Source organism: Leuresthes tenuis, unplaced genomic scaffold (assembly GCF_036924035.1).
Source record: "Leuresthes tenuis unplaced genomic scaffold, fLeuTen1.0.hap1 SCAF_6, whole genome shotgun sequence".
NCBI lineage: Eukaryota > Metazoa > Chordata > Actinopteri > Atheriniformes > Atherinopsidae > Leuresthes > Leuresthes tenuis.
In genome coordinates this window covers 16,568,628-16,591,717 of record NW_027325360.1, presented here as the reverse complement: position 1 = coordinate 16,591,717, position 23,090 = coordinate 16,568,628, and the positions used below count along the sequence as shown (strand labels likewise).

The 23,090-nt window shown below is 43.1% G+C and overlaps 1 protein-coding gene across 1 annotated transcript; it reads right to left on the bottom strand.

The window, feature by feature from the left end:
* Positions 1–2,464: 2,464 nt before the first annotated feature.
* Positions 2,465–17,033, bottom strand: LOC140309822 (guanine nucleotide-binding protein G(q) subunit alpha). The gene is made up of 7 exons (XM_072387839.1): positions 16,650–17,033; positions 10,043–10,227; positions 6,863–7,017; positions 6,633–6,761; positions 5,961–6,090; positions 5,023–5,176; positions 2,465–4,263 (listed from the first exon to the last, which is right to left on the bottom strand). The coding sequence occupies exons 1-7, from the start codon at positions 16,783–16,785 to the stop codon at positions 4,073–4,075; spliced, it is 1,080 nt and encodes a 359-aa protein (XP_072243940.1). The 5' UTR covers positions 16,786–17,033; the 3' UTR covers positions 2,465–4,072.
* Between the last annotated feature and the right edge of the window lie 6,057 nt (positions 17,034–23,090).

The window sequence follows — 23,090 nt, the reverse complement described above, 5'->3', positions numbered from 1 at the left end:
GCTGGGTTTTGAAAAATAAAAAATAAATCACAGAAAATAAAAAATGAGAGTCGACAAGAGTTGAAAAGAAACATGTTGCTTCATTCAGAAACATGTTCAAGGAGTGCGACTTTATGGATACAGGAAACATTTTACACAAGTATGATTGTAGATCATCATAACACTATTTCAAAATTAGTTAATAAACTTAATTTCGTCAGGATTTGGAGGCAAAAAAAACTCAAAAGTACACTAGCTGAAATCAATCAGATGATGTGGCTGAAACTTGAGAAAAAGAGCAGTTTATGGGAAGTTACATCTCCAAACCCTGCAGCTCTCCATATACTGCAAAAAACTGAACTGCTTTGGGACATACTGCATGAATCTCGAACAGCGGGGGTTGCTGGCGGCAATGTGTGCCACCAAATCCACATCAACTGGAGTCTTTGCTTGCTTAAAGGGAAAATCCAGCCTCGACATGACTCGGTAAACAGGAACAGATCACTTGCATAATCTTATTTGGCTCCTATTCATCACCAACTCCAGTCATACATTTTTGTATGTATTCAGTTGTGTTGCAATTCATCTATAATTGTACAAAAGACATCCATTTCAGATTTGGGAACCATTTCTTTTGACTCACATAGTCTCTGCTGTGAATAATTTACCTGTGGATTTTCCCTTTAAGGAAGAGGGCCAGCGGAACCAGCCTCTTTACAACAGCAGGGACACAACAAGCAATCATCTGCACCAATAGGTTGAAACTATAGTCCAGCTTCAAAACATCCCTCCTGGCAACGAGCAGAACCACACTGACAACACTTAAACATTTAGCAGAAGTGTGTGCGGTCTGTCCCACTGCCGTTGGTGAGTGGTGACTGTACAATCTTTATTTACTTCAAGCTCACTGTGGATTGGACTTGGAATTAACTGGTTGCACTGGTTGAAGCCTGCCAAAGTCAACCATCCTTGAGAGCTAATCCACCAGCCAGCTGAAATATCTGAAAACAACAGGACCTCCGAGTGCGGGCTGGTTACCTGCCAAAGTGGCCCCTGGGTGCCAAAACACAGCCAAATGTGGCCAAAACACTCAGCAGGTTGCTGCTAATGGTTTGGAGTCCAAATTGTGACACCTTGCGAGCACATTCTACACTTCCCCGTGTGCAGGAGCAGTCCTCGCCACGGCAGGCAGTTCAATGCATCGTAACGCACAGTGGTAAGGGTTTTAAGACGTGAATCTGACGTGACAACTTTACAAAATCAATAGAAAGTCAACTCCGATTACAATTCACTCGTGAGGCGCTTATAATGTCCTGTAATTATGTTAAAATGGCTACGTGAGGTACACTTTGAAGCTGTTCCCAGAGCTTCTTATAGCACAGAACAACAAAGCCAAAAGCAAACAGTCCTCCAGCTGCACAACGGGACATTATCAGCTGCACTAGCTTCTCTTCTCATTGAAACACTGGTGCCTTGCATGAGACTTCAGAGGCACAGCTTATAAGGCAATATGTACATGTGAACTGTTGTCTTTTCTCGTTTTTTTCCCCTTTCTTTTTCCCATAAATAAAAGCCATAACATAGTACTGTACATTCTAATGAAACCGTGGCAATAGAGAAGTTAAAGCAACGCAAAAGAAACTTCATCCTAAAGGGTCGAATATTAGAGTTGCTGCTTTGGACATCATTGTGTGTACCATCACCGCCTCTGACCGATGGGCTTTAACACTGAGTTTGTGTATGTAGCGTGAAGAATTACCAATAAGAAAAACTAATCTTATTAAGATTTTTTTTTTTTTTCTTTCTCCAAAGTCAACACTTACCCTGCCGTCACCCATGCTGGCCAAACAATACTTATGAACCAAAACATCCTGCCTACAGATGTAGTCGGCGGTGGGGTGGGGAGTATTCAGGACCACGAGGGGTGCAGTGTGGACAGAGGACTCTCAAAGTTGATCAATACTTATGGAGAAGCTGACGAGCGCTCGTTTCCTGAAGCCTGTAGAGAACTAAACCGTTACAATTAACCCTGGAGGTTGGATTCAGTCTGCGGTTATTCGCACAAAAGGCAACTCAACGACAAACCGCTGAAATATCACAACATTCCTCTTAATGCGGTTCTGAAGCCTAACGATGTTTCTTTGCTGAGAAATAAAAATGGCAAAACACGAAATTTACATTCTCCTCTTTGGAAAAAGGAAACAAAAACAAACATGTAAATAACATTTTTTTTCTTCTCTCTTCCAAAAAAAATTAATTAGCCATTAGACGTACAATACAATTACATAGATACATATTTTCAATACCGCACATTCAATCTGCCAAAAAAAGTAATGATTACAAAGCCAACAAAGATGCTGCCACACACACATATACATATATATATATATATATATATACACACACACACATATACATATATATATATATACACACACACACATATACATATATATATATATATGTGCATATGCCCCTGATATATATATATATATATATATATAGAGAGAGAGATGTATGTACAATGATTATAGCATTCATAATTGCACTATGCCTCAATAAATGTAAATTACAGGCTTATGTTCTAGGGAACTGTTACAAAAAAAATACTCAAAAGCAAGTTAAGAGGTGCCAATTATAAACAGGAAGGGCTTACTTTGGTACAAACTGAACATCAACACTCTGCCATTTTACACAGCAACTAACCAAATGTATTCTCCACTGCTATTCAACTACAACAGTCAAGACAGCCGGGCTGTGATTGGACAGTTGCAAAGAGACAGCTTAACTGTAACTAGTCAGTCGACAGGAAGGGGGGGGGGGGGCTTGTAGCCATGCGCAAGGTCGTGGTTGGACACTGTTTGAGCAGTTCAGTGCGCTGGAGTGGCTGCATCCTCTTGTAGCTTCAGTCAGTCCATGCTGAGTGGGTGAATACTGAATACTGAGCGCAGACTTTGGTGAATACTTCAGAATCTGGTTGGTTCATCAATAAGTCGGTCTGTTAAGTCAATCAGTCCGTTCGTTCTGCACTTGTCGCCCTGCCCTTTTCTTTCCGTAACACTCCTCAACTCATTGAAGTGCAAAGTGGAGTCTTGGGCTTGCGTTGTTTTGGCAACAAACACACATTTTGGCGTAATAAAAAGCGTTAATGTGGCACAGTCGAACAGAAGCGATCACCTCTGCTCCCTTCAGGCTGCGGAAAGTCACTGCCGCTTTCTTGACTCTGCTTTGAAACGGCAGAGCAGCCGTGAGCTTTCACATCTTGTTGCATGCTGAAAAAAGACAACATTCAAAGCCAATTTCTCTCACAGTCCTGAACTTCATGGTCGAGATCAACCACAAGCCCGTGGCTCAGGAAAAGATCATTAACCCCCGCGTGCAGGAAATGTTCCTCCAGTCGCACGGTCTACTGATTCAATGGTACCAAGGTCGATGCAACGCAATAATAATAATAATAATAATGATAACAACATTAATTATGAAATAAAGTCAATCAATATCAAATCAAACAGAAATAATTTAAGAATCACAGTTTATGCCTACTTAACAAGACACTTGCCAATTGGTCTGTTGTAGCAAAAAGGAAGCTGTCAATTACGGATCTCACACATCACTTCCTGTTTGGCAAATGCCCCTGATGAAGCTTCAGATTCAAACGACATGTGTCAAGGGAGGGTGACAAAAAAAAAGAAAAAAGAAAAAAAGAAAGGGAATGACAACCTTTTCTTCTTCTTGTCTCATAAAAAGGCAGGAGGGGGCGGAGCCCGCTGCATGCATTTCAGCTCCTTCCTCGACTCTTGTCAATATCCTGCCTCCTCTCCCCGTTTCCCATCAATGCCTTAAATAGCAAGAAAACTTTTACTTCATTCACCCCTTGGGAACCAGGAGGTCAACAAATGGCAAATAAATTAGTATTATGCAACCATTAGATTTTTGTTTTCCTCAGATTTCTTTTCTATGTGTGTGTGTGAGAGCGAGAGAGAGAGAAAGAGACAGAGACAGAGAGAGAGAGAGCGTGCGTGCGTGATCCATCCTTTCACAGATTTTGTCAGTCAGTGTGTGGAGGGCCTGCAGTCGGACGCCCCGCGGCGCTCTACACCAGGTTGTACTCCTTCAGGTTGAGCTGCAGGATGGTGTCTTTGACGGCAGCAAAGACAAATCGGATGTTCTCCGTGTCTGTGGCACAGGTGAAGTGAGAGTAGATGATCTTATCGCTGTCTGGATTCAGGTCCACGAACATCTTGAGGATAAACTCTCGAGCTGCTTGGGCATCCCTTTGTGGACCTGTTTGAGGGGGGGGGGGGGGAATGATGCCGCATCACTACAAATACAACGGGCTGTATTCAGCAGTTAAAACTACACCATGCTAAATAATCACAGTCACAATAATCCCATCAAGTCAGTGTCTCAGTGTTAGGATCCTATCCAGCTGTGTCGAAACTGTCCACTTTTCAGTTCAAATTCTCTCTTACGGTTGATGTATAGACTTGTTACTGACCCACGTGCTTTGCTGTGCGAGTGTGCGCTCTGGCGAGAGTTGTTGCCTCAGCCTAGGATGCCCACCCCCCCGCTCCAGTCTATTGCAGAGTCCAGATATCAACACAAGAAGCCCTGTCTGCTATTCTCATCTGTAAACCCCTGTAATAATACCACAGCCATTTCATTTCATTCCTGCCGCTCGATGCAGTGCATTTTCTGCATCACGTCCTGCCTCCCGTGCGCTCGAGACAGACTCGCCCCTTCGGTTTCCAGCTGCGAGGACGGATTTCCAGTGAAAAGCTGTGAAGCACACGTGTGAACAGCAGCTGGGGGAAACGTCTGGCTCAAACTGTCCGAACAGCTCCGATGGTTCAGGAAATTTCATTTCTTAAAGTGTGACCGCGATGAACATTTTCTGAATGAGTTTCAAGCTTACTTTAAAAAAAAAAAAAGAAGCACGATGTCCCTTTTGTGCACGTTTTTAAAAGTCTCGCACGATTACAACTTCCCAAGAGGATATGTCAAAAGAAAATGAATGCTTGGTCCGAAGCGATTACTACTCACCATCGTACTCTGGAAAGTAGTCGACCAGATGAGAGTACATGATCTTCTCCTCCAGCAGGTCCTTCTTGTTGAGGAACAGAATGACCGAGGAGTTCTGGAACCAGGGGTACGTGATTATCGTCCTAAACAGAGCTTTACTCTCCTCCATCCGGTTCTACACAGAGGGTGTGAGTGTATATGTGGGGGTGTAGTGAAGAAGTGATGAAAGAGAGAAAGACACAGAGAGAGAGAGATGGTTAACGGCTTAATTAAACCATAGTCTTTCAAACTCATTAAGTGGAGAGTTTAATAAAAGCTTAACAGCACCAGAGGGAGAGCAGTGAGGATGAGAGGAGAGAAGAGCAGCCATGTTGTTAATATCTCCCCCTGCACTCGAATTCGGTGTTTAACTGAACGAAACAACCATTCTGGAAGCGAGCCCAACTCGCAGCGCTGCAGTGTTTTAAGAGTTTCGAATCCAATTTTTTTTTTTCCCCGTGCATTATTAAAGCTATCCGGCATCAGAATAGAAAGGGCGGGCGCCGGTGTGCGCAGTTTGCAGGCTTGCAGGAACAACTGAAGGAGCACGTGAGCACAAACACAGACAGCACACGCACAGGAACGCAGGGACACCTGCTCGTTAACACACTTTTAGCAAACCCAACCACATACACTAGATTCTCTGAAGAGGAAGTCGTGGCCTGAGGCGGCGTTCAGAACAGCTGGGCTGATCATTTACAAATGCAAGCGGGAAAAGAGGCGGCGCACATCCAAGCAGGACGAGAATTTTCAATTTTCAATCAAAGCAAGCTTTTTATCTCTCAACTCATCTGCCGATTCCCCTGAAACAGTAAAAAGCATCCAAATAACAATGTAATCACTTAGAGTTTTATGTGACTGAACTGTTTCTGTTCGTTTTTTTTGGTCTCCCCCCTCCCCTACAGAAGAAGACAAATCACCTCGTTATCCGATTCCACCAAGACTTGGTCGTACTCGCTGAGCGCAACCAGGAACATGATAGATGTGACGTTCTCGAAGCAGTGAATCCACTTCCTCCTCTCTGACCTCTGGCCTCCAACATCCACCATCCTGTCAAGACAGCAGCATTCAAGAGAGAGAAAAAAAAAACAATCGCTGCGAGTTCCAGCAGAGCTCTTCGGACTCTTTTCGTTAATAGTTTTGGCCCATTTTGAGTTGGACGCAGTTGTTTTGTAGATCAAAGCCAAAGGGGGGGGGGGTCCAATGCAATGACACGTATTTAAGTGCAACTTCAAGTGACTGTGATATTACGCTGTGAGTCTCCTACAGTAATTCTATCACAAGTGAAGTAAAGACAAGACATTTGCTGTTGGGTAACTCTTTCACAATGCTTACATGACGCATTTTGACTTGCCAGATAGGAATCTAAAGTGAAACTTCAGTACCCACAGCACCGTCACGACCGCAACTACAAAAGCTGATTTTACAAGAAAAGTTCAAGTTAAGATTTTTTTTTTTTTCCTCAATAATTGGCTCTCAGAGCTCATCGTCTCTGAATTTTATGGCTTCCAGAGGATGTGCAGTCAAAACAAACAAAACTGCTAAAAACAAAAGATAAGAGCAACATCATAGCAATAAATATGGGATCTCACCTGAATATGACACTCTGAAGATCGAACGGATATTCGATAATGCCCGTGGTGGGGACTCGAACCCTCAACACATCTTGCTGGGTGGGAAGATAGGAAGGTTCGGCGATACGGTCCAGTGCATTCAGATAACTACAGAGAGAGGGATTAAAAATGATCCAGGATCTGTTGTCATGGAAACCACCCCCCCAAACATGGCTTCTCTGGTTTTGTTGGAATTCCGTTCTACTCACTATTTAGTGGAGTCTGAGAGCTGGTACTCCCTCCTCCGATCATAACACTCCTGGATGCCCGGGTCATTCCACAAGCTCTTGATGGCGTCTACGTAAGGATTCTGTAACGCGTTGACCTTTTCTACGTCCACCTCTCTCACAATGTTGGCGTTGCCCTGGTGGATAACAAACCCACAGGAAGTTCTGTGATTTTACAGTCAGAAACCCACTCCTTAACTAGGCGGCAGCACAAAGGAAGGAAAACTTGAGTCTCCAAACCAAAAAAACCACAAAACATAAGAAATCATTTTAAAAAAACAATCACCGTACAGGTTGTGGAGTCCTAATCCAGTGATTTAGTCTGTTACTGGTTCGCATTTTCTACATCCAGAAATTTCTTTGCACCTCCAGGCTCAGCGTGGACCTAATATCAGAAGCTCAAATCCCACTGGGGATTTGAACGGCACTAAGGGGAACATTTTGCTGCCCCAGATTCCCATTAAAAGTCTGTTAAAGAGATCAACACGCGCCTGGATGTCGAAGCCGCTTGTGCGCTGTGCACAAATGGAGCAGGCGTGATTTCCATTCAGCCAGACCGTAATAACGGGGGACACTTTACTCGAATGCCGTGCAGTTATTTTGACACGTCACTTTGAAATAAATAGCTGCGATGACACATTAGCATCAAGGCTTACAGCAATTACCGAACATGGCAACGCTCTCCACCCCTTACTTAGAAACCTTTCATTCAACACAGGATACTGACTGTATGTGGACCTGCAGTGCTCTATAATGTAGCACACGCTGTGCGTGGAACTGGTGGAATATCCCGAAAACCTATACGGAACACACTTCTAACGCTTTCCTGAAACTCGCATACATTTCTTTTATTTTTTCAATTTTTCCTGGAATTAATAATGCTAAGAATAAGATACGTTAATCAGCTTTAGTCACTGATGTGGATGGACGGCGTGATCCTTCTTTAACCCGCTAATACAGACCTTAAAACCCAACAGCAGAGTCTGAGCTTCGCTGAGACTCGAGGCCACGAGTGTTTTTCAGTGGAAAGGTTTGAGAAGCTTGGCAGCCTTGGATTGTGACATTTACTATAAATGACCAAGAAGACAGTAAAAGCATCATGGTCATGTTTCATTTTCACTTCCTTTATGATGTCAGTGACCTCCTTTGCCAGAGACAAACACTTCCCACTTCAACCATATGTTAACAGCGTGTTCAGGCTGCATGTTGGGTGCAAAGTATGACGTCTCATTGTACACATAACCTAATAATTAATTTTACTAAGTCGAGATCTTCTCAAACACTGAATGTGGGTGAATTTTTCCATTTGGCAGTTCGATCCCGGCAGGCTGAGCACCAAACGTCTTTTCTCAAACTGCCCTTCTGTAAAATCTCGCCGTCTGACGGGATCAAAATCCTGACATTTCTATCTCAAACCATTTAAAGCATCAAAAAGCGACAAAGAACAGCCAATCAGAGGCAAAGGAAGAGCAGGGCGACTGCAGTGGACTGTGATCAGTCTAAAGAATTTTTGAGTTTATCAAGCATCAAACTAAAAACGCAAACTCTTTGATCCTCATTTAAATCTTACAGCAGATATAGTCTAAACTTTGAGATCAAGAGCTGCTTTGCTTTTTAGGATCTAACTAAACACTGCAATAAAATGCAGTAACGTGAAGACGCTTCAAGCTTCAAACTGTGGTCTGTGTTTCTGTTTTCAAAGAGGGTGAAACGGTGTCTGGAAATTTAAAAAAAAAAAAAAAGAGACAGGAAGCGAAAGAGATTTTAGAGAATGGAGATCCACTGAAACCACGTTCAAGCCGAGCTCATTCTAAATCTCACCGTTTGCACACTTGGCGTTTGGTGATCCCGTGGCAACCTGCATCTCCAGCATAAAGCTTTACATTATCAATTACAAGCGATATTACAAGCTTCTCTTTTGGAGTGTTTCGAGGTTTCAGTGACTGTATTTTCTCTTTTGAGTGGAAGCTAAGCTGTTTGAAAACTGCCAACACGACGGCAGACAGAGTAGCTGGAGGTTTAGCCAACATCTTGTGGTGATATGATTGCTTGAGCCCTCTAACAGTCTCCAGAAATCTCCCCCGTGAGATTTGCCCTAAATATTCCAAAACACTCTAATGAATACTTAAAACCGAATGCCCACTTAAAAAGGAGAAGAAAAAAAAAAAAGATCAAATGAATGTTCTGTTCTTTTCAAACTAGTATAAATTATATAGCAGTCGCAGAGGCAAGTGTGAGCACTTTACAGCATCCAGTTTTAGGAGCTCTCTATTGCAGTTTATGGTAGTCAGGAACATCTTGTCTCAGCAGAAATGACAGCGCTGATAAAATGTTTATGCAGTAGAATATCATATAATATAATATGATAAAATGTGACTGACATAAACAGAATTCAAACAGAGTTACAATGTCAACAATATCCATATGTTATATAATAATTGAATCAGGGACATTCTGAATGCTTAGGAGATCTTAACATTTGAGATTATGGTTTCAATTCAGGATGTCAAAGTAACATTTGGAATCTATGAATCAGCCCTCTGAAGCAGATTTCTCCAAAAACTTATTTCTCTGTTTCTTCGACAGACAAAGAGAAACTGAAACATGTGGTTAGCTGACACCTGACATGGTCTGATAAAAAAAAAAAAAAAAAAAAAAAAAAAAATGTTGCCAGGGTGACCACTCCTACGCACCATTTCCTTTCATTTGTCACTCTCATCGGGCAAAAAAAAGTGCGAGTAAGAGGTCACGGCAGCAGCTACCAAAGCTAAGACTCCTATAGAGCAACTCCTATAAAAGAGGAAGGTGAAAAAAAAAAAAAACAGACAGACCGAAGAGATGATTGACAGTTGGGTGAATAGTGCAGGTCCTTCTCGTCCATTTACAGACGTCTAATTGTGCGCATGGTTTCGAATGCACCCAAAACATGCAAGCAAACACAAATATACAAAGTGTGATGGAGCACTCGAGTGCTTTAAGGACACAGGAAGTGTTAAAAAGGACAGGAAATGATTATGGATGGCTGTTCCCGAAAAGATAGACGGCACTCTAAAAATATGCAGGCATGCTCTGACCACTTTGTAGAGACTTACTTGCTCTCTACCAAACCATCTATCACTCTTAACTTCCATTGTCATAGCGGGGCGAGAGGATCTCGGATACCTTGTTGTGCTCATATTTGTAGGGGATTTTAAGAGTCTCCGCGGCTCGGATCATGGCCTGCATGGCTGTGAAGATGTTCTGATAGACCAGTTTGGTGAAACCCCTCTTGTCTTCGTCGGAGTAACCGGCGCCATGGATAATCCTCATCTGTTTGATGAATGTGCTCTTCCCACTTTCCCCAGTGCCTGAGAAAGTAGACAGGAAAAGAGGACAAAGAGTTTATTTATTTAGTAGATTTGTGCTGGGGTCTCATCCAGCCACACAACACATTTAATCTACAGTGTCAGCACTCGAGCTCCTCAAATCGACATTCGATCGCTTGGCATTTTCCTGAACCTCGTTGGGAAAAGCATAAGAAACGTTGGAATTTTTACGGGATTACAACAGCTTTGTGGATGTAAAATCCAACTGAGCCGCTTTCAACATTCTGAAGAATATCTACATTTATGTCCTTTACATATGACTTACAGTTACACAGTATTATCCTGCCTAAGAGTTGTTTTGCAATTCTTCTCAATTTTCCCTTAAATTTTGTATGGTTAAATAAAAAAAATAAGTATTTTGTGTACAGTTAAACAGTTTGTACACATTTCATGTCCCTCCTTCATGCCTGTGGATCTAACCAAAGTAGACTAAGCTATCCTCAAATGTGAATGCAAATGTGTTTTTCCTGTGGGAGAAAAGCATGTTTTTCTGTGACACCGCATCCAGTTGAGGGGGTCCAGTGCAAACCTGCTGCACGCGCTCACATGTAGAATATCACGAGAGGGCCACTTTTCCCTCAGCCTGTTTGCGTGGTCTGGTGAGAGACCAAGAACAACATCTCTCTCCCATCAGTGATGACAGGAACTACTGGGGCGTGAAGAATCGGGGGGGGGATGTACTTTCTCTTTGGTTCATTGAGAATCTTGGCAGAACAAATGCTCTGTCCGACTTTACCTCCACTTGAATAACTTTGTAAGAAAAGAGCCTATGCGTGTGTGTGTGTGTGTCAGCTGTCAGTTGTGTGGTGTGTGCTGGAGTCTCGTGTAACCAACAGTCTCTTGGATAAGTTGCTATTATTTGCACTGTATACCCATTTCATCAAAAGTTGCCTCTCTGCTGCTGGGCAATGACTAACTAAAGCCCAAACTGGTTGCTCAACTGTTAAAATGCCCAGAGAAACTGACTTTCTATTGCAGGGATCCTAATTTCTAGGTTCGACATGAGCAGAGAAAGCATTAATAATGAAACTGACCCTCATGCAGTGTCCCTCAGACAGACGCCTCAGCCTTAGGGCCAAAATCCTGCTGCTGAACAGCAGCCGCAAATTTACTGGATAACCCAATCAAAAACGAATGATCAAGAATACTTTTTAAAGTAACAGCAAAGGCAGAGACGGCGCGGAATCTCAAAACCTTCAACTTCTGTCAAGACATTAATTCAATGCCTAAAAGGAGATGCACAAAAGGTTTTACTCGTTGATGTTAGACGAACCTCGCGCCGGATTGCCAGCACTGACAAGTCTTACCTTGCAAGGTCGATACTTACGAAACCCTGGCTGTCTGAATCCGTGTTTAGCTGCAACAGCTGCAAGGCTGAAGCGCCCAGACACGGTTTGAACTGCTCGTTTTTGCCACCTTCCTCGTAATATATAAGCCGCCATATGTACATGTTAACATGTCTAAGAATGGCAGTGCACGGGGGTTTCTTAATTAGGTGGACGGATAGGTTTTAGATTGGCGGAAAGACACTGGATTTTGCCTTTGTTCCGATATCCTTCTGGACCAGACCACAGAACAAAGTGTGGTGAAAACCGTAGGCTGCAGAAAATTTAGATGCTTTCATATCAATGTTTGATCATTTCCTCAAAATAATTTGGGATTGCTAAGCCTACATCTGGGTCTTGATGGAAAATTAATGTACCGAAGTTGGCCATTAGGGGTTGATTGAAATCAGTTCAGTGACCCCAGATTAACCTGTGTTTGAGGTTGACTTTTATGGATGAGCATCATATCTGAGGTGACCATGCCAAGCCTCAGGACTTAAGAATGCAGTTGGACTCGGAGGGAGGGGGTGAAAAAGAAATTTAAAAGAAAGCACAAGCTGCTCTTTGTCTGTAAAAAAAAAATAAATAAATAATCTTCTCGCAGTCTTACTTTTGCGTTTCAACAGCCCCTAAAATCCACCACAGCATCAGCGTTAGTTACGCACAGTGATGCCTGCAGCTGACTTTCAAAAGCAAGTTCATGAGTCAGGAAAAAAAGGAACCCACTGCCAATATCTTAGCTGCAGTTCAAGGACAGAGTTAACACAAGAGAAAGGGTTTTTTTTTTTTTCCCAGTTGACTGGAACATGTTTTTCTGCCCCTCACGAAACACACGGTGGGGCCTTTGCTTTCAGCCCTGCTCCTGACTAAAGTTGAGCAAAGTTCAAACGACGCAGGGCTTTGACAGGCGACATAGCACTACTGTAGGCTCCCAGTAAACTTCGAACTGGAGGACTGCTAAACACGGCGACAGGAACCGCAAATCCTGCCCCTCGCTACTGCAGTTACCTGAACAGGAGTTCGGCACAAAATGTAATGTCACCGAATGCAGAAAAGCACAGTGCCAAAACAGGCCGTGGGCTCAGAGACGTACAACATTATACGACGGCAGTTACGGCTCTAGTTTCAGTGCATGTGGAGCTATATTTGCACCCAGCGGGAACTTAACAGGTTCCACTGAAAAACAGCAACTCTCATAGAATGAAATTCATCTTCTTTTGAGCAGCCGAGCTGCTTTTGTTTCTCGCTTTCATTAAGAAAGTCACTCCTGTGGGTGTTTAATCTACTCATTGTGTGAATGGCTGGCAGCTTCTAAACGGCAACACATTTCTTGGCAGGTGTTACGCATTAACTGCTCTACGGCGCTTCGGGACTCTTTGAAACTCTACACTTTCTATCGCTGCCCTCTTATCTTGGCTGGATTCATACACAAATCATAAACTACAGATGTGCAGCGCTTCCTCGCCCAATTACAGCCCCGTGTTTGTTGAGGGTTGAGGTGGACTTTGTTCAGTCGTGGCCTTGACAGAGTTCCCACAGCTTTCATCTGTCCGATAAACGGAGCCGACAGCGATTGTGCGGATCACCATTTAAACAAATGTTTTTGACGGATGACGTCAACAGCAACACAGTTTAACGGCCATCTTTAGTCACTGTCACAGGAATAGGTTCTTCAGAAGTGTTCTGGCCTCCTCTGACGCTTTAAATCGGACTCCTCTACACACCCAGTCATCCCACTTTTCTTATTTTGTGTATGTAAAAAGGGGGGCAGGTATCAAAACTAGGTCCACGGGTCTCTCGAGGATCGGAGACGGGCTGTGCCACTTTAGTAAATGAGCAGCCCATTCTAATGCCGCAATAAAAGTGCTGTACACGCGATCCACAGATACATCGGGATTATTTTGTGAACTGAACGCGTTCAGAAATCTTTCGTTACGGCTCAGAATATGACTTCGGGGTTTTTGTAAGCACAACAAAGCCTAACCACATCTGTCCTCACAGCTGCTTGTGATCGGTGAGCAGTTAGCAGTCGATTGATTTAGCTTTCTTTTCGCTTAAGAATGCAAAGTGCAAGGATTCGTAGTGGATGCTATCAAATATTCAAAAGCATTTCTGCCATAAAACATCTTCCAATCAAAGCAACACTTAAAGGCGCACATTGGTGGCAGCACAAAGTTGCATGGCATCATGGGAAGTGTCTTCATGACCACACACACAAGTCACTGACATATCTGGAAAAAAACACATCACTACCTAATGCTCACTGATAAGGCCAAGTATTAAATCTTTACTTATTCTCATATACTTGTGTTATGCTGCCATTTACCTTCACATTTTGCCATTTCATTCCAAAGAACAATCTGTAAATGATGTTGCTAACTTAGCAGAAGATTAGCTAACTTTATGTGGCTAATTGAGCCGAGGCATAGGCCTACTCTGAGTGTTTTGATCATAGATGGCAAACTGGAAATAACGAAAGGAGTGTGGTTAATGTTGCTGTAACGCTATCAAACACAGGAGCCTGGGTTGTGGGACTTCTCTGGGTTGGAGCATATTAACGACATTCATCAACACAACATAAAACACTCCTGTTATTTTTGTTGTTGGCGTGAGAATGTGGAAACGTTACAACTCAACTTGATTCTTCTTCAGTCCTCTACCCTTTTCTGGCCCTTTCCACGCCACGTTTGCGCCATAGCGACCCCCCAAAAAGTGTCCTTGTCGAACCACCGTGGTTAATCTTTTCTTGCTCTTACTGATTATACAGAACTGAGCAAAGTCAAAGTATAGAGCAGCTTATTCTCACCATGCTGGCCGTCCTTTACGCACACGTTGACTGAGCTTTGGGAACATCTCCATCACCAACTTTGACTCCCAATTGCATCTTACAACGGAAGGGGCACCAGCTTGTCTTTTTAGCCGACAAACTATGTTTGTACTGCTGCAAAACTCTTCCATCGTAATGTTAGCATCATTAGCATTATTAGTTTAAAGCCTAAATGGATCTCAGATACACCAGGTGGAGCGCCGACATGCTGCCTAAAAAGTCTAAAAACCAAGACGATTGATGAAGAAAAAAAACCAAACTTGTGATGGACTTTCTCAGGAAACCATCTAAACTGGACCGGGCAGTTCTGTGCCGAAGTCCCACAGGAGACGAGGCAATTAGTGAGTTTTAAAAACCCACAATGCACTTATGGAAAATGGGTTATTGGAACCAAATAGAGCACGCAGAACTTCCTCTGGTTAACTCGACCACTTGAAGTGTGAGCGGTGGAGTACAACAATACACACACACACACACACAGAATTTCACAGGGGGGGGGTCGTCGCTGATTTGTAGAGACATTAAACAGGCTCTTAAACAAAACTGGTAACTTGGCCCCGATTGTTTAAGCAGGTCAGACGTTTGTTTGCCAATTGCATGTCCGAATGTCCCTACTTAGTAGAGGGATAACTAAGGTCTATTGTCCTGATTTAGCCTTGACCATATTACATTTCCTTTTTAATATTCCTGAGCCTCTCCATACAGCTCCTTAAACATTTCAGGGTCACAGCACAGGAAACTGCTGTCCAAAACCTATACCCACGCTCACGGTTGAGAACATGTTTAACTCTAAATAGCTCCTTATGTGCATTTTCTACGACAGCAAATTTAATTGGGGACACCTCGTCATTAGAGGCACGCTTCCATGATGCTCTGCAATATGATAGCCTATAGACTTATAGAAGCAGGTGGTTAACTGATAGCACACAAAGCAGGCATTAAACATGAAACATGCTCCTTAATCACTTGGTATAGGTGCTCAGATTTTACATAGCATGAGGACAGAGACTAAATATGTTAAATAAATGCAATATATATCCTGAGGAACGTTAGATTCCAGTCTGACATGTTACCGTTTAGGTGGCTGGCTGTTTAAGTGCCAGAATAATGAGCAAATTGTTAGGTATTAAGAGAGATTAAGGGCCAACAATAACGCAATTATTTGTCCATACTTAACAAGGGCCAGTCAGCGCCTTCAAATCCTTTAAGGGGGGGGGTGGTTATTACATCAGTTAATGCTAACAGCTGGGCAAAGGAGAAAAGTCTCACGAGAAAAAAAAAATTCATCTACAGGCAAAACTTGGATGTACAGATCTCTTTTGTGTTACAGCCAAAGAACTGAGAGGAGAGCTCAGGACAGCCCTGGGTCAAGAGGAGGCTTCTGGCACCACTCTCCAGGACCACAGTCATCACCTCTAATGGGCTTTTCGCTGAAAATCTAATTAAAAACAGGATGGTAAGTAGATGACTTGTTTTCCTCACATTTCTTCAGTGTGACTAATACTCCAGAAAAATTTCCACCCTCTCCCCTTTCCTGACACCGCACTGAAAATACGCAGGTATCGAGATTCTGAGTCAAGTTTTTTTTTTTTGTTGCTGAAACTACAATCAGACCTCTACACACACGGCACGGCTGCTGCCCTGGCTCAGAGAAAGATTTACATGAATAGAACAATAAAAGCACGGCCACACGAAGCTTTCCACGCAGGATGGCGAGTTTCACATATAGAGCTGTGATATAATCATTGCTAGGGCTTGGCGTTAAGATGCAAAACTGTCTTGATTACGCCCAATAAAGAGCAGACTTTGGCCCTGGCAGCATTTGTCACACTCATAAGCACACCGCCCGGAGGGGCCCCTGTGGGCCTGGCTGCACAGGTTGTTAGACCTGTAAAAGCATGGGAAGTTACAAAGAAAGGAGCTTTGGGGAGAGCTGTGCATTTCTTACTTCGATACCAACTGGACATCAGGTGTTTTTTTTTTTAACAGTGGAAGCCATCTAGGCCTGGCTGGACAGCATCTCCTCCCAAAGCTGAGCTGACAAATCTGTGCACTCGACTCCCAACACAGACATGTTTCAAGCACCGACTCCCTAACTTCCCTCAGGTAGGAAGCCCCCATTAGTGGACCCTCACCCCCCTCCCGACAAAGGTATTTTTGATGAGGGAGGAATTTGTGGATTTGCATCGCTCACCCCCCTCTCCTCTCCCTCCCCTCCCCTCCCCTCCCCTCCTCTCCTCTGCCGAGCTTACCGAGAAGCAACAGTTTCAGCTCCCGGCGTGAGTCCCTCTTATCCCGGCGGAGCTGCCTCTCGATCTCGTCGTTGATCCGCCTGGCTTCTTTCGCCTCCTCGCTGAGGCAACACGCCATTATGGATTCCAGGGTCATTCTCGCTCCTTTTCAAACACGCACTTTTCCGCTTCCCTCCCTCCCCCCCCCCCCACCCCCCTCTTACTGAGTCATCCAGATTTCACATTCGTCGGGAGGGGGAAACCAGAGGCCTGCGAAAAGCCAAATAACGTCCTCATACAGGCCTGCTTGTGGTGAAAGAACGCGTGGACGCCCTTATAATGAGCCAAAGCAGCGTTCAGATTGTAGGACAGGAGCAAAAATCAGATGTTTGAAAAATTATTGAACCCCCCCCCTCCTCCCGCCATCCCCCTCCCACCCTCCCCCCGTTTCAGTTCGCTTTATGGCTCTTACAGACAGCTTCAAAACAGTTTGAGAGGAATATGTGAAATCTGCTTTTCCGTCTCAATATGATCAACAGATCCCTTTAAGACACATCCTCGGTGCTGCTCTGTGTGATCTCGTCCAGCATTGTCACCCGTGTCCGGTCGGCGTATCCAAAGTCCTCAATGTTGATATTTTTTCAATCACCAAAATCCCTTGTTTCCAAGTTACCGTCAGCGGCTGAGGGCGGCGAGAAAAACACATGAATAAGAAGCTGTCCGTTTGTTTTTCCAATGGCTCGACTCCCGGGCGTGGTGAGGCGGAATATGGCGGACTTTCACTCCAATCCGCTACGCTGGAATACAGTACAGTTATCTCTCTCTCTGTCTGCTCAAAAAAAAAAAAAACTAAGAAAGCCTGTCACAACACCAGCATTTCAACCGGAACTCTTGCTGCCGCGTCGGAAAATATATCCCAGTTTGATTTAAAAGGCGCACATGTCCGTGGCGACTCAGCGGAGTAAGAATACAAGGGATACACGCCGTGTTGCTGTCCGTCCCCGGCCAATCTTCTCTTTTTCCTCGATTCTCTTCATGTATTTTATTACTGAGGCCATCCACTCCTCCGCTGGCAGGGTGTGACGTCGACCTCCCATCGACCGAGGAGGGGGGGGGGGGGGGTGTCACGTCAGACACACGCCACACAAGTATATAAATCGCCAACCTGTGGAGTAGAAAATGCGTGTGAATGGGCACGATGAACCCACAACTCCGCGGAAAGGGGATGTAATAAAGGGCGACTCCGCTCGCGTTAACTTTATGTGCTGACTTTGTGGGTCACGGATTCACGATTAACCTCAGTAAATGTGAGGCACATATACGAAAACAAACTTAGCTTTTCAGCAGTGACGTGCACAGGGGCAGGGAGCCCCCCCCTCCTCCCTGTGGCCCAATTGTTAAAAAACGTATGCTAAAGTGTCCTCTTGGGAGCCAAAACACATGCTAAAATGCCCTCTTGGGAGCCAAGACTTGCACTAAACTGACCTAAAGTGTCCTGTCAGGCGTCGAAACACCTACTAAACTGCCCTAAAGTGTCCTCTTGGGAGCCAAAATGTGTACTAAACTGCCCTAAAGTGTCCTCTTGGGAGCCAAAATGTGTACTAAACTGCCCTAAAGTGACCTCTTGGGAGCCAAAATGTGTACTAAACTGCCCTAAAGTGTCCTCTTGGGAGCCAAAATGTGTATTAAACTGCCTTCAAGTGCTTTCTCGGGAGGCAAAACACATACTAAACTGTCTTAAAGTGTCTCCTTGGGAGCTGAAACGCGTGCTAAAGTGCCCTCTTGGGAGCCAAAACGTGTACTAAACTGGCCTAAAGTGTCCTCTCGGGAGCCAAAACGCGTGCTAAAGTGTCTCCTTGGGAGCCAAAACATGTGCTAAAGTGCCCTCTTGGGAGCCAAAACCCATACTAAACTGTCCTAAAGTGTCCCCTTGGGAGCCAAAACGTGTACTAAACTGCCCTAAAGTGCCTCTCGGGAGCCAAAACGCGTGCTAAAGTGTCTCCTTGGGAACCAAAACGCATGCTAAAGTGCCCTCTTGGGACCCAAAATGTGTACTAAACTGCCCTAAAGTGCCTCTCGGGAGCCAAAACGCATGCTAAAGTGTCTCCTTGGGAGCCAAAACATGTGCTAAAGTGTCCTATAGTGTCCCCTTGGGAACCAAAATGTGTACTAAACTGCCCTAAAGTGACCCCTTGGGAGCCAAAACGTGGGCTAAAGTGCCCTCTACAGTGGTGAGGACGCACTCTAGTGCCCTTTTTTTCTTTCCGCCCCTGCCCTTCAAAAAGTCTATGCACGCCACTGCTTTTCAGACACAGAGAGAGCGATAATTTCCTGGTGATATTGCATGTTGATGACTGTGCAGAGCTCTCAAGTTTTGAATGCAGGTACGAGTGACATCTCTCCTGCTAAAGCTAAATCTGCTCTGTTCAGACTCACGGGAGACGTGCTTGTTGCCTGCCGTTTCCATAGCGATAGCGGCGCTCCAGAGAAATTTTCATTATCATTTTTTTTCAGTGTGAGAAATACAAAGTGTGACGGGAATGCGTGACAAAAGACTTAAAAGGGTGAATACCACGCTCAATATGTGAGACTTGAGAGCACTAACAGTGGAAGCGAGGTTTAAAAAGTCCGTGCAGCGGAAACAACAAGTACATATTGTATGCAATCACACAGCACTGCAGTAAATTGTGAAGGTCATTATGTGCTATTTTTACTGAGACAGAGAGTTGTTCATTCAACTCCACAGCCAGTACAAGAGCCACAGATTGTTGTGCTATTAAAGTGCAGCTATGATTTACACCGATCTGAAACTAATGCCGTCTGATACACCGACTCTTTAAAAGCCTTCTCATGGGGTTGAGATTTTGTAGTTTCGGTGGTTGCCTTGTAGGGACGCCAAATCAATTGTCAGTTATGATGCTTTTATCTTTCAGCTTGTGTCGGATTAGCCAGTTTTAGCTAAATCTGAGCTACCGTATTAACTGGCATGTATCCCCCAAAGACAACCATCTACACATGCATGTTCATTTGTTGTGTTCACTGCCCTTTGTACCGCCGTGTTTCCTAAAGAGTTGTTTAAAAATTCTGTAAAAAAAGAGATTTGAATGCTTCTCAAATGATTTAATCCTTCACAACACATACGGTTAAATGTCAATGGGTAAATGACACTATGTATAAAAAAAGAGTATCCGAGAGGCTGAGACATGCAGAAATGAAAACATGACAAGGTTCTGGCTTCCAAATGTATATATATATATATATATATATATATATATATATATATATACATTTGTATATATATTTATATATAAATGTGTATATATATCTATATACAAATGTGTACATATATAAAGGGAAATAAGGTTGAACAAATTGTAAGGAATAATTAATAATAATAATAATAAGGATTTTGAAATTATTTCAAGCATAGACAATCAAAATCATTATCATCCATTAGTCATTGTTAAAAGTAATTGCACAGTTATTGTTCTGGGCAAGAATTATCTCCTGTAGCGTTCTTTGTTCACAAGCTGAAGAAGCCTCTGACTGAACAGACTTTGCCCTTTATCTTATCAGAAGATGTGCAGCATTGTCCATCAGCTTCAATGGATGCAAAGCCTCTCTCCACCACAGACTCATAGAAGATGTTCAACGTCTTAGTGCAGATATTGAAGAAACTAAGCTCTGTCAAGAAGTAAAGTCTGTTTAATCCTTGCGTCTATTGTCTGTTGTCCAGGTCAACTCCCAGGTATCTGTAGTCATCCATTTTGGTTAAGCCATTTGGCTTTTTCCTGGTCTTCCTAAAATTCCCAATGATCTGCTTTGTCTCGTTTACATTCAAGATGAGGTGGTTGCTCCCATACCATGTCACAAAGTCTCTGACCAGCTCCCTCCTGTCCATCACTGATCCGGCTCATGGCTGCCGTCGTCAGTGTTTCTGAAGATGACTCTGAGTTGTACGGGAAGTCTGAGGAATGTAAAGTGAAGACAAACAGAGAGAGTACAGTCCCTGTGGCGCTCCTGATATTGATATGATCCTCAATCAGTGTATCCAACCCTGTGTGCTTGTCTCAGGCACATAAAATATTCAGGTGTGGAAATGTTTGGACACAAACTCTGTTTGTATTTCAGCTGTTAACCAAACCATTTTCAAGCTACAGTTATATGAGGAATTTGTGCTCAAAGTCCAGAGGCTCATCTTGATCTGGGGGTAGTCACTTCCAAACTGAAGGATTTAACGTATTACGTATAACATCATTTTTAAAACTGTGTTAATAATTCTTTCCAGGCCTTGATAAGTTATTATTTGTGGGCCTTTCTGTTTTTAGTTTAGATCTTGGTAAAATCAATTGAAACTTGATTGAGATCATATAACTGATCAAGTGACTGCAGGACGTTTACTTCTTTGTCTTGGAAAAACTCCGGGTGATCTGGATCTTTGCCAGTCTGTACTGTGAAGCACTGTCCAATCAACTTTGCCACATTAGGCTGAAGCTGACAGTAAATTTTCCTGTAAACCTAGGAATGAATGCAACTGCTTCTGTCACATAACTGGTGAACACTAGTGACCCAGTGCCTTTGGAAGTCATGCATGCCCATGCAATCATATTTCCTCCACACACTACATTACATAATGTTGAGCTATTTGGATTTTGAAGCCACTTAAAGCCTTCGCCCATTTTTGATGCAGGTGACCTTGTTGTTATAGAAGTGCTCTGGCGTTTCCATTCTTCAGGCATACAGAGGATCTTGTGAGAAAATGAAAAGTGGATAGTTTTTAGAAGCCATATCACGCATTCACAATGGCAGTCATGGAGAAGCCTGACATTTTTCACATGGGTGGCAACTCTGGGATGAGAGGTATCTTTTCAACATCCCTGACAAGATAAAAGTCCCTATTCATTATGTTGTGATGGGCTGTCTTCCCTTTGAAGACGTACACTTCAAAACACTTACTCTGTGGTTAAAACATTCTTAAAAATGTAGTGATCACTGCAAAAAGTTATGGTAATAGAAAATACAGCAGAATTCTAAGTCCCCTGTTAGAGTAACACTAACCCAAGTGTTGATGGACTCCTTCAGATCTACATCTGGAAGTGTCCTAAAAAGGGAAACAAGAAAATTACATAGTTGTAGCTATCCAAAAAGTGCTATGTAAAAAAAAGTTGAGTTGAATTATCTGCCCTGCAAGTTTAGGTTAATTAGATTGTTGTGAGCAGCAAAACTAGAGGAATAAATTCATCTTTGCTGGATGGTTTACGTGGAAGACCTCTACGTTTATCCATTAAACACCTTTACAAAAATCCAAGTTTAGACAGGTTTTCTTGAAAACATTCAATACTTGATGGATCTGAGAATGACCTGGACAGCAGCTTAGTTAGGGGCTAAAGTTGCCATGAAGAAAGGCAAAATTATCATGAAAACAGAGTGACACAAAATTACTGTGCACAAAATTTAAATAAATTGATACAAACACATTCAACAACAACAAAAAGAAAACCAATCACCAAAAGGAGACATGCAAAATGACCAAAAAGGATATGAATTTAGACACAAAATGCCAAGAAGACATTAATCTACACAACCTTTCTTGATTGTTTTGAACTACGCTCGAGAATCTTAATGGATCATGTGTTTATCATTAACTTCTGCTCAGACCATACAGAACAGTGAACTTGGTTTCAAGCCAAATAGTGATAAAAATCCAGAGCCGTGGCTGTAAAACGTGTATTGACTTGCTCTGCTCCTGTGTTGACAGCCTGTCCAAAAAAGGTTCTTGCTTTGAGAGTCACACGCCGTGGTTCACCTGTAACAGTAACTCAAATCCAAATCACATCTCTCCACCATTCTGCTTTACCTCTTTTAAACTTCAAAAAAGAAAAACAAAACATGCATCCTCCCATTATCAAAAGGAAAATGCACTCTAAGTCTTCGGAAAAACAAGCAGATGGGAATTGGTGTTCTGTTTCTGACTTTTTAACTGCGTAATAAAAGGTCTGCTGTACCGTCAAACCTTTCAGGAAAGTGTGTGTAAATGTAGTACCGAGACAAACGGGTTCTACGCCATCAAGTCTGAATTTGGATTTACTGCAAAGGGTAGAAACTTTATGAACTACCTCTGTTTTATTGACATCACCAACTATAAAATTAGTGAAGTAATGCGCATGCAAGTTAAGCCATAATTTAAAATAGATGATACTTCAGCAGACAACCTTGAACCCATACTTGAAGAGCTATATGTGGGGGAAAGTGCTTGTTGCAGCATACACTGAAAATCGCACTTTGGAAAGCTATATAGTTGGAGCAGTCGTACATACTCATATATCTGAACAAAAAAGTTTTGTTAAAGTTTGATCGTAGAAACACACACTTAAACACTTTTGTACAAACAAGAAGTTTCAATTGAGGTCATCTCACATAGGTATTGAGCAGTGTCGATTATAACCTAACTAAGTGGCCCAT